Source organism: Hyla sarda, chromosome 7 (genome assembly GCF_029499605.1).
Source record: "Hyla sarda isolate aHylSar1 chromosome 7, aHylSar1.hap1, whole genome shotgun sequence".
Classification (NCBI taxonomy): Eukaryota; Metazoa; Chordata; class Amphibia; order Anura; family Hylidae; genus Hyla; species Hyla sarda.
In genome coordinates this window covers 155,025,216-155,042,183 of record NC_079195.1, presented here as the reverse complement: position 1 = coordinate 155,042,183, position 16,968 = coordinate 155,025,216, and the positions used below count along the sequence as shown (strand labels likewise).

The window sequence follows — 16,968 nt, the reverse complement described above, 5'->3', positions numbered from 1 at the left end:
CATGAACAGGGGTACAGATATTACTGAACTTACCTCTCTAAGAACTCTTGGGTGTAGTCCATCCGGTCCTGGGGATTTGCTTACATTTATATCACTTAACTTACCTTGTACCATCTCTACATTAAGCCAGTTCAGTACATTACATGATGTGTTACCAGCACTGACCTGGCCAATGTCAGCTCCTTCTTCCATAGTGTATACAGAACTAAAGAACCCATTCAGTAGCTCCGCCTTCTCTTGATCGCCTGTGACAACCTCCCCATTATCATTATTAAGGGGTCCTACATGCTCTGTCCTTGGTTTTTTTGCATTTATATATCTAAAAAAATATTTAGGATTAGTTTTGCTTTCTTTGGCCACCTGTCTCTCATTTAGAATTTTTGCTGTTTTTATTACATTTTTACAGATTTTATTAAGCTCCTTGTACTGTTTAAATGTTATAGCTGACCCATCAGATTTGTATTTTTTGAAGGCTATTTTTTTGTTGTTTATTGCTCTTTTAACATCATGTGTCAGCCATGTAGGATTTAGTTTTAATTGTTTATATTTGTTCCCCTTTGGTATATATTTAGCTGTATAGTTATTTAGAGTTGATTTAAAGATGTCCCATTTACCTTCTGTATCAGTATTTGACAACACCTCCCCCCATTCTATGTCCTGTAGTGCAGCCCTCAGCCCAGGGAAATTTGCCTTTTTAAAGTTATATGTTTTTGCCTTCCCCGCCTGTCTTTGTTTTCTACATTTTAAGTCAAAAGTAACTATATTGTGGTCGCTATTACCAAGGTTTTCCCGCACAGTTACATTACCAACCAGCTCTGCGTTGTTGGAAATGATCAGATCCAACAAGGCATCACTTCTTGTTGGGTCCTCCACAAACTGGCCCATAAAATTATCCTGAAATAAATTTAGGAATTGTCGCCCCTTTGTAGTTTTAGCCAACCCCGGACCCCAATCTATATCTGGATAGTTAAAATCTCCCATTATTACCACTGTACCTGCCCGGGCGGCCCTCTCTATTTGTTTATGAAGCCGAACTTCTATCTCTTCAGTGATATTAGGGGGTCTGTAGATTACACCAAATACTATTTTTTCAGTATTTCCCTCCTTTTGTAATTCTACCCACAATGATTCCACATCCTCAGAATCATCACACACTATGGCATCGTTCACATTGACTTTCATACCACTTCTTACATACAGACAGACTCCACCACCTTTTCTGTTCATTCTATCCTTGCGAAACAATGTAAACCCCTGCAGATTGACAGCCCAGTCATGCGAGGAGTCCAGCCATGTCTCAGTGACCCCAACTATATCAATATGTTCCTCCAGTATCAAGGCCTCAAGCTCCCCCATTTTATTTGCTAGGCTTCTGGCATTTGTGAACATACACTTTACATTTCCATCCTTTATGTTATTGGGGTTAATGGGATTCAAGGGTGTAAGTTTTATTTTCCTATGAAGCTTATTCCTATTAACTATTCTAACCCCTCCCTCCGCTCCACCCCCAGGTACATTTATAATTCCCACCTCTCTATCTACACTATCTTCCCCCTCTTTGCTGTAGGTTCCTTCCCCCCAAGTCCCTAGTTTAAACACTCCTCCACCCTTCTAGCCATCTTCTCCCCAAGCAAAGCTGCACCCTCCCCATTGAGGTGCAGCCCGTCCCTACGGTAGAGCCGGTAACCGACAGCGAAGTCAGCCCAGTTCTCCATGAACCCAAACCCTTCCTTCCTACACCAGCTTCTGAGACACTTGTTTACCTCCCTGATCTCCTGCTGCCTCTCTGCCTCTCTGAGGTAATTGAGTTTTTTTTATATAACTTATTGCTTGCTTTACAATGGGATAAGAAAAGTTTGCTTCGGACTACTCCTTTAACCCCTTAAGGACTGGGGTTTTTTCCGTTTTTGCATTTTCGTTTTTTGCTCCTTGCCTTTAAAAAATCATAACTCTTTCAATTTTGCACCTAAAAATCCATATGATGGCTTATTTTTTGCACCACCAATTCTACTTTGTAATGACGTCAGTCATTGTGCCCAAAAATCTACGGTGAAAGGGGAAAAAAAATCATTGTGAGACAAAATTGAAAAAAAAAAACGCCATTTTGTAACTTTTGGGGGCTTCCGTTTCTACGTAGTACATTTTTCGGTAAAAATGACACCATACCTTTATTCTGTAGGTCCATATGATTAAAATGATACCCTACTTATACAGGTTTGAATTTGTCGCACTTCTGGAAAAAATCATAACTTCATGCAGAAAAATTTATACGTTTAAAATTGTCATCTTCTGACCCCTATAACTTTTTTATTTTTCCGTGTATGGGGCGGTATGAGGGCTCATTTTTTGCGCCGTGATCTGAAGTTTTTAACTGTACCATTTTTGCATTGATAGGACTTATTGATCGCTTTTTATTCATTTTTTCATGATATAAAAAGTGACCAAAAATGCACTATTTTGGACTTTGGAATTTTTTTGCGCGCACGCCATTGACCGTGCGGTTTAATTAACGATATATTTTTATAATTCGGACATTTCTGCACGCGGCGATACCATTTATGTTTATTTTTATTTTTATTTACACTGTGTTTTTTATTTTATGGGAAAAGTGGGTGATTCAAACTTTTAATAGGGAAGGGGTTAAATGATGTTTATTCACTTTTTTTTTTGCACTTTTTTTTTGCAGTGTTATAGGTCCCATAGGGACCTATAACACTGCACACACTGATCTTTTACATTGATCACTGGTTTCTCATAAGAAACCAGTGATCGATGATTCTGCCGCATGACTGCTCATGCCTGGATCTCAGGCACTGAGCTGTCATTCGGCGATCGGACAGCGAGGAGGCAGGTAGGGGCCCTCCCGCTGTCCTGTCAGCTGTTCGGGATGCCGCGATTTCACCGCGGCTATCCCGAACAGCCCACTGAGCTAGCCGGCATGCTTTCGGTTTCACTTTAGACACAGCGTGCAACTTTGAACGCCGTGTCTAAAGGGTTAATAGCGCGCGGCACAGCGATCAATGCCGCGCGCTATTAGCCACGGGTCCCGGCCGTTGTTAGAGGCCGGGCCCGAACCGCTATGACGCGGGGCCACGCCGTGGCCCCGCGTTATAGATCGGGAGTGGACACATGACGTTCCAGTACGTCATGTGTCCTTAAGGGGTTAAGGAAATTAGCCCCTAAGGCTTTTTTTTTCTTTTTGTATGATCAATCCCTTTGATATATTTTGAAATCCCTTGGGATTATTTTCGTTTTGTATTAGAATTATACACTGGCGCAGATGGGGTTCTTTACTGTAAGAGCGATAAGACTATGGAAATCTCTGCCAGAGAAAGTGGTCATGGTAAATAAGAGTTTGAAAGAGGCCTGTATGCATATCTGGAGAGTAATAATATTGCAGGTTATATGGGGAGGCTTATTAAACCTTGTGTAGTGGAAAAGAGGTGCAGTTGTCCATAGCAACAAATCAGATTGCTTCTTTCATTTTTCAGAGACTTTTTTTTTTTTAATTAAAACTGGAATCTGATTGCTATGGGCAACTACACCACTTTTCCTTTGCACAAGGTTTGATAAACCCCCTTAACGACATCGGACGTAAATGAATGTCCTTGTGCACTGGTACTTAACGCACCAAGATGTAAATTTAGGTGCTGTACATGAAGTGAGCGCAGGAACTAAGCTCATGCATTATAGGTCCCAGCTGCTATCAGCAGCTAGTGATCATGCTGATGCCCGCCATTATTCCTTCAGATGCTATGATCAATACTGATCACGGCATCTGCTGCATTATAGGGGCTCGGGGGCACTGAATAGAACACTCGCAGCATAATTGAGGGTGTCCGATCAGTCAAAATGGTCGACCGGAGGACTCCTCACCTGCCTCCTTACCCACTCTGGCAATCTTCTCCTCTGATCTGTAGCACACCACAGAAGTAGATCACCAATCTAAATGATCAGTGCTATGCCTATGCATAGCACTGAACACTAATAGCAGTCTATTGATTGCTATGAATAGTCCCCTACGGGGACATAAAGAATATGTAAGCCCCTTCTCTGAATAAAAATTAAACATATTTGGTATTTCTGCATGCGTAAATGCCAAAACTATTAAAATATAATGTAAATGATCCCCTACGGTGAATAGCATAAACAAATCCAAAATTTCTGCTTTTTGGTCAAATCTCATAAAAATGGGAAAAAAAATTATCAAAAAAGTCACATATATGCAAAAGTGGAACTGTCCAGAGTAGGATAGGTTTTCTGTGGGGATTTGCTCCTACTCTGGACAGTTCCTAAACTGGACAGAGGTGTCAGCAGAGAGCACTGTGGTCAGGCAGAAAGGAAATTCAAAATGTGGATCATAACAGTAGCTGATAAGTACTGGAACGATTACAATATTTTAATAGAAGTAATTTACAAATCTGTTTAACTTTCTGCCACCAGTTGATTTATAAAAAAAAAATAAAAATAATTTATCAAGTGGAGTACCGCTTTAAAGTGGTACTCTGCCCCTAGACATCTTATCCCCTATCCAAAGGATAGAGGATAAGATGTCTGATCGCGGGGGGTCTGCTGCTGGGGACCCCCGCGATCTCTCCTGCAGCTCTCCCGTTCACAAGCTTCACGGAGCAAAGGACACTCTGTGCTTGATAACAGGCGATACAGGGGCCGGAGTATCGTGATGTCATGACCACGCCCCTTTGTGATGTAACACCCCACCCCCTCAATGCAATTCTATGGGAGGGGGCTTGATGGCCCCAATGCTACGATACTCCAGCCCCTGTATCGCCAGTCATCAACCACAGAGTGTTCTTCGCTCCATGAAGCTGAAGAACGGGGGTGCTGCAGGAGAGATCATGGGGGGCCCGCCGCTGGATACGGGATATGATGTCTACGGGCAGAGTACCCCTTTAAGGGGTTAAAATGAGGGAAGTTGGCTTCTCTCTCACGTTTTTATTTTTTATTTTTTTTTGCCTTCCTCTGGATCAGTTCTACAGAGTAATATGCTTATCTTGATGGGCGTTTTTTTTTTTTTTTTCAGTCTTACAAGCTATGTAACTATTCTTCCAAGGATACTGAGTCTTGGACAGCTGGGGAGCAAAAATGTGTAGATGATCTAATTTATTTAGTTTCTTCTTTATAATTTCTTTAGGTCCCATGAAGACAGTGAATGCCCTGCTTAAATCATATGCCTGGTTGGAAGAGAATGAATGAATACCAGAGACACTTGTCTGACTTGCTGAAGATGGAGAGGAACAGGGGTCACATTACTAAGATAATATTAAACCTCACCCTGGAGATCATCTACATGTTGACAGGAGAGGTAAAAGAGTCTTAGATTTAGGACTGGAGTGATGGTGGTAGCTTCTCAAGTTTATAAAGTGATTTCTTTTCACTCTTCATACGCAGAATTACACTGTAGTAAAAAAGACATGGGAGTATGTGACCTCCGGAGAACAGAATAAGACCCAGGCCCCCACCATAAAGCCTCCACCTTACTCAGTAATACATGAGAGAAACAATAAGCAGAAGATTCTAGAACTCGCCAACAAGATCATTGAGCTGCTGACTGGAGAAGTGAGTTATGTTGGGAATGGTGGTACATTATATAGTTACACAAGGTATAATGGAAGTGATTTACTAAATACCGTATTTATCGGGGTATACCACGCACCGGCCTATAACACGCACCCTCACTTTACCACGGATATTTGGGTAAAAAAAGTTTTTTACCCAAATATCCATGAAAAAATGAGGGTGCGTGTGTGCACGTGTATACCCCGATATACCCCCAGGAAAGGCAGGGGGAGAGAGGCCGTCGCTGCCCGCTTCTCTCCCCCTGCCTTTCCTGGGGTCTAGAGCGCTGCTGTCGGCCCTTTTCACCCCTTGGTTATCGGCGCCGCTGCCCGTTCTGTCCCCCTGACTATCGGTGCCGGTGCCGATAACCAGGGGGAGAGAAGCGGCGCCGACAGCCAGGGGGAGAGAAGGGGGAGAGAAGCGGCGCCGCTGCCCCGTTGCCTCCCCCCATCCCCGGTGGCATAATTACCTGAGTCCGGTCCGCGCTGCTCCGCTGTTCCAGGCCTCCGTCGTGCGTCCCCGGCGTCATTGCTATGCGCTGAACGGCGCGGCGCTCTGACGTCATGCGCCGCGCTGTGCATAGCAATGACGCCGGGGACGCACGACGGAGGCCTGGAGCAGCGGAGCAGCGCGGACCGGACTCAGGTAATTATGCCACCGGGGATGGGGGGAGGCAACGGGGCAGCGGCGCCGGCAATGGGTGCCGCTGTCCCTTCTCTCCCCCTGGCTGTCGGCGCCGCTTCTCTCTCCCTGGCTATCGGCGCCGGCACCGATAGTCAGGGGGACAGAACGGGCAGCGGCGCCGATAACCAGGGGATGAAAAGGGCCGACAGCAGCGCTCTAGACCCCAGGAAAGGCAGGGGGAGAGAAGCGGGCAGCGACGGCCTCTCTCCCCCTGCCTTTCCTGGGGCTATATCGGCTTATAACACGCACACAGACTTTAGGCTAAAAATTTTAGCCTAAAAAGTGCGTGTTATACGCCAATAAATACGGTATATTGAGCTTTGCACAACAATTATATCTTTAAAGGGGTACTACGGGTAAATAAAACTATCTACAGGTCGCAAGACCCTCATATCAGCCGGTGATTGGCTGAGTGGTTTTCACTCCTGCACGTCTCTGAGGGTAGGTAGGGGCTGTGGGAGTTAGTAGCCGGGCCTGTTCCAGGGATAGCAAGTGGGCCCCAGCAGTTTGCCCCCCCCCCCCTCCAGATCGGACATTTATCTCTTAGATGCAGAATAGGGGAAATAGGGGATAAGTTTTATTTACCTAGAGTACCCCTTTAAGGGTGTATTTACACACAAAGAGGGGCATTTACTAAGGGGTTTAGTCATTTTTTTTTCTGACAATTTTTGGCGCAAAATTGTCGCAATTGCGCCTACCCTATTTTTTGTGCGACTTTCTCTAGCAAGAGCTAGAAAGTAAAAAAAAAATTTCCCCGCTTAATTTACGCAAGTTTTCAGTTTTTACTTGCAGTGGTCAGGAATTTATTAACTGAGACAGTCGCAGTTGCGCAATAAACTGTGGCAACGGCCGTAAAAAATGACTAAATTTACTCCAGCTCCAACATGGAGCAGGAAAAGCTACTGCCGCCCGGGCTCCAACATACTTTCTCCCCGCTACCCTCACTTCGCTACAGGGACACTACAGTGATTTACATCCCACCCCTCTCACCTGCCAGCACCACACAACTTCCATCTGTCTGCTGTTGCAAGACTACAAGTCCCAGCATGCCCTTACTGTGAGGACACGCTGGGAGCTGTAGTCTTGTAGCAGCGGGAGCTGAGCGGCGCGGGCGGGAGACAAGGGGGGGGGGGGTAGCAGGGAGCCCGTATGAGGAGCCCGGGCGGCTGCACTGTAATCTCAGCCCGGGCTCCTGCCCTGAGAGCCAAAGGCTTTGGCTGTCAGGGCATGCTGGGTGTTGTAGTTTTGCAACAGCTGGAGGGCCACAGTTTGCAGACCACTGGTTTGTGGTCTGTAAACTGTAGTCCTCCAGCTGTTGCAAAACTAAACAGCTGAAGGGGACCGGCGAAGACGTTCACTTACCCTTCCGAGGCTCCAGCGACGATCGGTGACGGAGATCGTCGGGCGGCACTATCGCGCGGCAATGTCGTGCGGCGCTGGATCCTACGGAAGGCGGTAAGTTGCCCAAGCTTCCCAACCAGGGTGCCTCCAGATGTTGCAAGACTACAACTCCCAGCATGCCTAGACAGCCTTTGACTGTCCAGGAAGTTGTAGTTTTGCAACATCTGGAGGCAACCTGGTTGGGAAACACTGGCCTAAAACAGCGTTTCACAACCGGGGTGCCTCCAGATGTTGCAAGACTACAACTCCCAGCATGCCTAGACAGCCTTTGGCTGTCCAGGTATGCTGGGAGTTGTAGTTTTGCAACATCTGGAGGCACCCTGGTTGGAAAACATTGGCCTAAAACAGTGTTTCCCAACCAGTGTGCCTCCAGATGTTGCAAAACTACAAGTCCCAGGTTGGGAAACACTGTGCCCGGCCTCCGCCCCACCTTACTGTAAGGGCATGCTGGGAGTTGTAGTCCTGCAGCTGGGGGCAGGGGACAAGCTTGTCACTTGCCCACACATCTCCTGCACCACACAACTACAACTCCCAGCATGTCCTGAACATATGTCTTTTTTCGACCGTACTAACTATGTAACTATGTAACTATGTAAGGGCATGCTGGCAGTTGTAGTCGTGCGGGGCGGGCGATGTGTGAGCAGGTGATAATAAATGTACTAACCCATTTTTTTTTCTTCTCATTTCAGATCTGTGTATCCTGTGGACTCCTTCGGATTCGGTGGACTACTTTGATGACCAGCGTTTTTCTTTGTTTGATTTTAATAAAATGGTTAACGAGGGCTTGTGGGGGAGTGTGATTTATGTAATAAAAAATGTCTAAAACCTGTTGTTTTTTTTTCCTTATTTTACTAGACAGGCTTAGTAGTGGAAGCTGTCTTATAGACGGAGTCCATTACTAAGCTGGGCTTAGCGTTAGCCACAAAAACAGCTAGCGCTAACCCCCTATTATTACCCCAGTACCCAACGCCACAGGGGTGCCGGGAAGAGCCGGTACCAACAGGCATGGAGCGTCAAAAATGGCGCTCCTGGGCCTAGGCGGTAACAGGCTGGCATTATTTAGGCTGGGGAGGGCCAGTAACAATGGTCCTCGCCCACCCTGGTAACGTCAGGCTGTTACTGTTTGGTTGGTATTTGGCTGAGAATGAAAATAGGGGGGACCCTATGCGTTTTTTTTAAATAAATAATTAAATATTTAAAAAAAACACATAGGGTCCCCCCTATTTTTATTCTCAGCCAAATACCAACCAAACAGTAACAGCCTGACGTTACCAGGGTGGGCGAGGACCATTGTTACTGGCCCTCCCCAGCCTAAATAACGCCAGCCTGTTACCGCCTAGGCCCAGGAGCGCCATTTTTGACACTCCGGGCCTGTTGGTACCTGCTCTTCCCGGCACCCCTGTGGTGTTGGGTACCGGGGTAATAATTGGGGGTTAGCGCTAGCTGTTTTTGTGGCTAACGCTAAGCCCAGCTTAGTAATGGACTCCGTCTATAAGACAGCTTCCACTACTAAGCCTGTCTAGTAAAGTAAAAAAAAAAAAACACAACAGGTTTAAAAAAAAATTTATTACAAAAAAACACTCCCCCACAAGCCCTCGTTAACCATTTTATTAACATCAAGCAAAGAAAAACGCTGGTCGTCGAAGTAGTCCACCGAATCCGAAGGAGTCCACAGGATACACGGATCTGTAGAAGAAGTAACTAAAAAAAAAAAAAAGTACATTTAGGGAGAAAAAAACTGTGTTAAAAAAATTTAATAAACACACACACACACACACACTAAACGCCGTTTACCACTATTCTGAGCCATGACTACAATTTAGTTATTGAATTATTTAGATGTGGTGAAAAAGCTAAAAAAAAAACTCAAAAACAAAAGATCCAGAAGGAAACCTAGCAGCCAAACCTATTCAGACAGCAGGAAAGAGGAACAGACTATTTTTTCTACTACATGAAGTAAATTTCCCACTTTTGCCTGTGTGTGCCAAATTTATTAATGCTGTGCAACAATTTAGTAAATTTGTCGCACATAGTCAAAAATGAAGTAGAAAAAAACAGGGTAAAAACCGGACTACATAGTAAAAGATTAGTAAATGCCCCTCAAAATCCACTTCAGATTACAAGTTGTAATTTAAATGGCAATTCTTATATATTTTTGATTGCCTTGTAACATAGGTAACAGCAGATTTTTACAATTGGGTATCAGCTACTCCAAATCTGCATCAGATCAGGTGTTTGTGAATACATGCTTAGACATTTTTACACTTCACACAAAAAGGAGTATGGCCCAAAGTTTTGAAATGTGACACTTAGTAACAAAATTTATCTTACAGCATGAGTCACTGTGATAATTTTGTCAGATCCTTGCAGTCTGCTCTGAATTTACCATGTCTAAGTATAACCACGTATTAGCAGATCTGCCCCAATGTGTCTGGGTGACAAATGTATTACTGTGTGTGTCAGGTTCCTATAAGGTGTCAGGATGTCACCGTCTATTTATCCATGGAGGAGTGGGCGTATTTAGAAGGACATAAGGATCTGTATAAGGATGTCATGATGGAAAATCACCAGCCCCACAAATCACCAGGTAAGAGATTTATTTATAGTAAAAGTGAAAGGCGTTTTGATGCTTAATAAAAGGGTTACTTCTGTGGAAAACACATTTTTTCTAATAAACTGGTGCCAGAAAGTTTAACAAATTTGTAAATTACTTCTATTTAAAAATCTTAATCCTTCCAGTACTTAAGAGCTGCTGTATGCTGCACATGAAGTTGTATAGTTCTTTTCTGTCTGACCACAGTTCTCTCTGCGTTTGTGTCAGGAACTGTCCAGAGCAGGAGAGGTTTGCTATGGGTATTTGCTTGTACTCTGGACAGTTCTTGACACGGACAGAGGTGTCAGCAGAGAGCACTGTGGTCAGACTGAAAAGAACTATACAACTTCCTCTGAAGCATACAGCAGCTGATAAGTACTGAAAGGATTAAGATTTTTAAATAGAAGCAACTTACAAATCTGGCAAAAATAGGGTATTAGTCCTCAGCTCAATATTAAAAAGATTAAATGGTGGATGTCTGGTGACAATAATAGAGAAAAAGAAGGATATAATAATAAAAAATAGGTTGTTTATTATAAAATATTAAATAATGCGTTCCCGCAGGGCCCTATGGTAGCGCACAAATGGTTAAAAGATACAATATAATATAAAGAAGCAATTGAGTATTACACTACAGAGCGAACATGAATGGTAATGATGATACTCTCAATTTCAATGTATCTAATATGGCTGCCAGCCATATAGCGATACACTAAATGTAACTGTTGCATATAGTGCTACACTTATCAGGGTGATAGTGTATCTGGTACGCACAATGAAAAATAGGAACGTTCCTCCTGGAAAGAAAATCTGTTTTATATCAAAGAAACCTTCTGTACAATAAATGTTCAAAATATCCTGTAAATGATAAAAATGGCAGTCCTGTAGATAGAAGAGTTGTATCCTGTAAAATAAATATATATCCTAGAATTGTCCTAAAAAATGTCCTGTAATATAATAATATCCTGTAACAGATATGGCATGCAGATCAGTTTGTATAATGAATATTGAAGCTAGATCGCTGTTACCGGTTTTTCCACTCCACATTCAAGTTGTCTGCAATAGAAGTATAATGGCTGGCACAGTTGTGCCACTCACCGCACCGCTGGTAGGCAGATGGAAGATGGTCAGACATGGATGATAAGTCTAGATAAGAAAATATACCAGCACGGGTTCCTATAATATATCAATGCATGGTGCAAAATGATAGTCTATATAAATCCATTACAGATAAAAAAGATATAGAATAAGTGTGAATATATCACATTAATAATAATTTGTATAAAATACATGTGAAAAATAAAATGAATAAATAAAAGAAAGGGAAGAATTGTATATATCAATGGACAAAAAACTCTCAAATATAAAGAATAATTGTGAGAATAAAATGAATGCGAAAGTACATGTGAGAAGATAAAGATAAAATAAAATGGGTATGAGAATAGAAATAAAAATAATAATAATAGTGATAATAATGATAAAAATAGAAATAGGAATATAGATATAGATATAAATATAAATAAAAATAGAAATAAAGATAAAAATAAAAAATAAATAATAAATAAATAATAAATAAATGATAAATAATAAAAATAAAAAATGAAAATAATAAAAATAAAATAAACAGAAATAATAAATAGAATAGAAATAAAATAAATGTGAACAATAAAGATGATAAATATCATTGATATTTTTTTATTGTTTACCTAAAACTGACAAGAATTTTTTTAATCCGTCCAAGGTTCTTTAACATCAAATCTTTCACAATTTGTTGACCGTTTTTTGAAACCTTTCGTTCAGAAGACTGATTATTATTAGAGATGAGCGAACTTTTCAAAAATTCGATTCGGCCGATTTGCCGAATTTTCCCGAAAAGTTTGTTTCGATCCGAATTTATTTGTGGCGAATCGATGTTAAAAAAGGCTATTTCTAGCCTACATACAGCCTCTATAGGGGTATAGAACACTTTGCGGTGTCCTAAAATGCATATGGAGTGTGCTGGGGTAGTGAAATAATACTGTTATGCAGAATAGCATGCAGATTACCGACATCGCTCTTAGAATCACTGCCGCACAGCAGCACAAGGACAGAGCCTGGTGGTGACATCAGTTTCAGGAGACCATATAGTGACTGAATGACATAGCGTGGACATGTTGGCAGCAAGAGGAGACCATTTAGTGGCTGAATGGCACAGCGTGGAGTTGGCTGATGCACTAGTACACTACACACCAGGGCTTCACAATCCCTCCCAAAAAAATAACACAATATATGACATTTTTGACAAAGATTTCTCATTGGTAGCAGCCGCTATCCAAAAATTTGAAATTTCCAGACCCAGGCCCCACCTCTGCGGCATCAGTAACCCATATATTGCCTGAAGGACACAGCCTGGAGTTGGCTGATGCACCAGTACACACCAGGACTTCACAATCCCCCCTCCAAAATCAACACAATGAGAAATTTTTGTCAAAGATTTCTCATTGATAGCACCCGCTATCCAAAAATTAGAAATTTCAAGACCCAGGCCCTACCTTTGCGGCATCAGGAACCCATATATTACCTGAAGGACACAGCCTGGAGTTGGCTGATGCACGAGTACACAAACGGGCTTCACAATCCCCTCCAAAAAACAACAAAATTTTTGAAATGTTTTAAAGAAATACCTTTATGTAAGAACAAGCGCATATCCAACAGCTCACAAGACTCTATAATGCAGGACGGTGGACCACCCAAAGACATTCTTCTCAAAAAGAATAAACCACACAATGTTTGAAATTTTTTTTACAAAAACTAATTCAATATGTGTGTAAGCGCATCTGTCTACAAAAGATCAGATCACAAAAGGACTTTTTTCGCCCAAAATGATGAAGCAGAGTTAACGTATTTATCGGGGTATACCACGCACCGGCCTATAACACGCACCCTCATTTTACCAAGGATATTTGGGTAAAAAAAGTTTTTTACCCAAATACCCATGGTAAAATGAGGGTGCGTTTGTGCGCGAGTATACCCCGATATACCCCCAGGAAAGGCAGGGGGAGAGAGGCCGTCGCTGCCCGCTTCTCTCCCCCTGCCTTTCCAGGGGTCTAGAGCCCTGCTGCCGGCCCTTCTCTCCCGCTGGCTATCGGCGCCGCTGCCCGTTCTGTCCCCCTTACTATCGGTGCCGGCGCCCCACTGCCGGCACCGATAGCCAGGGGGAGAGAAGCGGCGCTGACAGCCAGGGGGAGAGAAGGGGCAGCGGCACCCATTGCCGGCGCCGCTGCCCCGTTGCCTCCCCCCATCCCCCGTGGCATAATTACCTGGGTCCGCGCTGCTGCAGGCCTCCGGCGCACGTCCCCTGCGTCGTTGCTATGCGCTGCACGGCGCGGCGCAGGGGACGCACGCCGGAGGCATGCAGCAGCGCGGACCCGACCCAGGTAATTATGCCACCGGGGATGGGGGTAGGCAACGGGGCGGCGGCGCCGGCAGTGGGTGCCGCTGCCCCTTCTCTCCCCCTGGCTGTCGGAGCCGCTTCTCTCCCCCTGGCTATCGGCACCGGCAGTGGGGCGCTGGCACCGATAGTCAGGGGGACAGAACGGGCAGCGGCGCCGATAGCTAGGGGGAGAGAAGGGCCGGCAGCAGGGCTCTAGACCCCAGGGAAGGCAGGGGGAGAGAAGCGGGCAGCGACGGCCTCTCTCCCCCTGCCTTTCCTGGGGGTGTATCGGCGTATAACACGCACATAGACTTTAGGCTAAAAATTTTAGCCTAAAAAGTGCGTGTTATACAATAATACCACACAATTGTTGAATTTTTAAAAAAAATATTGAAAATCCTAGACCCAGGCCCCACCTCAGCTGCATCAGTAACCCATAGATTGCCTGAAAGACACAGCCTGGAGTTGGCTGATGCATGAGTACACACCCGGGCTTCACAATCCACCCCAAAAAAACGCAAATTTTAAAAAAATTGTCTGACAAAATACCTTTTTGTTAAAACAAGCGCATATACAGCTGTTCAGAAGACTCTTTAATGCAGGACGGTGGACCACCCAAAGACATTCTTCTATAATATAATAAACCACACAATATGTTAAATTTTTTTAAATGAAATTCCAAGAACAAGGCCCCACCTCTGCTGCATCAGTAACCCATATATTGCCTAACGGACACAGACTGGAGTTGACTGATGCACGGGTACACACTACACACCCGTCACCCGGGCTTCACAATCCACCCCAAAAAAACGCAAAATGTTATTGAAATTGTCGGACAAAATACCTTTTTTTTTTAAAAACCAAGCACCTATACAGCAGTTCAGAAGACTCTATAATGCAGGATGGTGGACCACCCTGTTACATCCTCTCATTCGCAGTGCCCCGGTCAGACCTGCTGACCGGGTGCGCTGCAATATCACTCTCAGTCGGGATGCGATTCGCGATGCGGGAGGCGCCCGCTCGCGATGCGCATCCCGGCTCCCGTACCTGACTCGTTCCCCGTCTGTCTTGTCCCGGCACGCGCGGCCCCGCTCCTTAGGGCGCGCGCGCGCCGGGTCTCTGCAATTTAAAGGGCCACTGCGCCACTGATTGGCGCAGCAGGCTTAATTAGTGTGTTCACCTGTGCACTCCCTCGTCGGATCTTGTTGCCATTGTGCCAGTGAAAGCGTTTCCTTGTGTGTTCCTAGCCTGTGTTCCAGACCTCCTGCCGTTGCCCCTGACTACGATCCTTGCTGCCTGCCCTGACCTTCTGCTACGTCCGACCTTGCTCTTGTCTACTCCCTTGTACCGCGCCTATCTTCAGCAGTCAGAGAGGTTGAGCCGTTGCTGGTGGATACGACCTGGTTGCTACCGCCGCTGCAAGACCATCCCGCTTTGCGGTGGGCTCTGGTGAATACCAGTAGCAACTTAGAACCGGTCCACCAACACGGTCCACGCTAATCCCTCTCTGGCACAGAGGATCCACCTCCAGCCAGCCGAATCGTGACAGTAGATCCGGCCTCGGATCCCGCTGAAGTCCCACTGCCAGTTGTCGCCGACCTCACCACGGTGGTCGCCCAGCAGTCGCAACAGATAGCGCAACAAGGCCACCAGCTGTCTCAACTGACCGTGATGCTACAGCAGCTATTACCACAGCTCCAGCAACAATCTCCTCCGCCAGCTCCTGCACCTCCTCCGCAGCGAGTGGCCGCTTCCGGCCTACGATTATCCTTGCCGGATAAATTTGATGGGGACTCTAAGTTTTGCCGTGGCTTTCTTTCGCAATGTTCCCTCCACTTGGAGATGATGTCGGACCAGTTTCCTACTGAAAGGTCTAAGGTGGCTTTCGTAGTCAGCCTTCTGTCTGGGAAAGCTCTGTCATGGGCCACACCGCTCTGGGACCGCAATGACCCTTTCACTGCCTCTGTACACTCCTTCTTCACGGAGATTCGAAGTGTCTTTGAGGAACCTGCCCGAGCCTCTTCTGCTGAGACTGCCCTGCTGAACCTGGTCCAGGGTAATTCTTCTGTTGGCGAGTACGCCATCCAATTCCGTACTCTTGCCTCCGAATTATCCTGGAATAATGAGGCCCTCTGCGCGACCTTTAAAAAAGGCCTATCCAGCAACATTAAAGATGTGCTGGCCGCACAAGAAATTCCTGCTAACCTGCATGAACTTATTCATCTTGCCACCCGCATTGACATGCGTTTTTCCGAAAGGCGTCAGGAGCTCCGCCAGGATATGGACTTTGTTCGCACGAGGCGGTTTCTCTCCCCGGCTCCTCTCTCCTCTGGTCCTCTGCAATACGTTCCTGTGCCTCCCGCCGTGGAGGCTATGCAAGTTGACCGGTCTCGCTTGACACCTCGAGAGGACACGACGCCGCATGGAGAATCTGTGCCTGTACTGTGCCGGTACCGAACACTTCTTGAAGGATTGTCCTATCCGTCCTCCCCGCCTGGAGAGACGTACGCTGACTCCGCACAAAGGTGAGACAGTTCTTGATGTGAACTCTGCTTCTCCACGCCTTACTGTGCCTGTGCGGATATCTTCTTCTACCTTCTCCTTCTCTGCTATGGCCTTCCTGGATTCCGGATCTGCAGGAAATTTTATTTTGGCCTCTCTCATCAACAGGTTCAACATCCCGGTGACCAGTCTCGCCAGACCCCTCTACATCAATTCTGTTAACAATGAAAGATTGGACTGTACCGTGCGTTACCGCACGGAACCTCTCCTAATGTGCATCGGACCTCATCGCGAAAAAATTGAATTTTTGGTCCTCTCCAACTGCACTTCTGAAATTCTTCTTGGATTACCGTGGCTTCAACGCCATTCCCCAACCCTTGATTGGTCCACAGGAGAAATCAAGAACTGGGGTACTTCTTGTCACAAGGACTGTCTTAAATCGGTTCCCAGTACTCCCTGTCGTGACCCTGTGGTTCCCCCTGTATCCGGTCTTCCTAAGGCTTATATGGACTATGCTGACGTTTTTTGCAAAAAGCAAGCTGAGACTTTACCTCCTCACAGGCCTTATGACTGTCCTATTGACCTCCTCCCAGGTACTACTCCACCCCGGGGCAGAATCTATCCTCTGTCTGCTCCAGAGACTCTTGCCATGTCGGAGTACATCCAGGAGAATTTAAAAAAGGGGTTTATCCGCAAGTCCTCCTCTCCTGCCGGAGCTGGATTTTTTTTTGTGTCCAAAAAAGATGGCTGCCTACGCCTTGCATTGATTACCGCGGACTCAATAAAATCACGGTAAAAA

The 16,968-nt window shown here is 45.3% G+C and overlaps 1 protein-coding gene across 5 annotated transcripts in view; it reads left to right on the top strand.

Moving 5' to 3' along the window:
• The window catches only part of LOC130282598 (oocyte zinc finger protein XlCOF8.4-like), a 107,528-nt gene that overhangs the window by 28,668 nt on the left and 61,892 nt on the right, over window positions 1-16,968 (top strand). For all 5 annotated transcript variants that reach the window (XM_056530980.1, XM_056530981.1, XM_056530984.1 and 2 more), the window contains 3 exons: window positions 5,153-5,323; window positions 5,410-5,577; window positions 10,126-10,249. In XM_056530980.1, coding sequence (XP_056386955.1) covers window positions 5,171-5,323; window positions 5,410-5,577; window positions 10,126-10,249 — 445 coding nt within the window. In that variant the 5' untranslated portion in view covers window positions 5,153-5,170. The remainder of the gene's footprint in view (window positions 1-5,152; window positions 5,324-5,409; window positions 5,578-10,125; window positions 10,250-16,968) is intronic.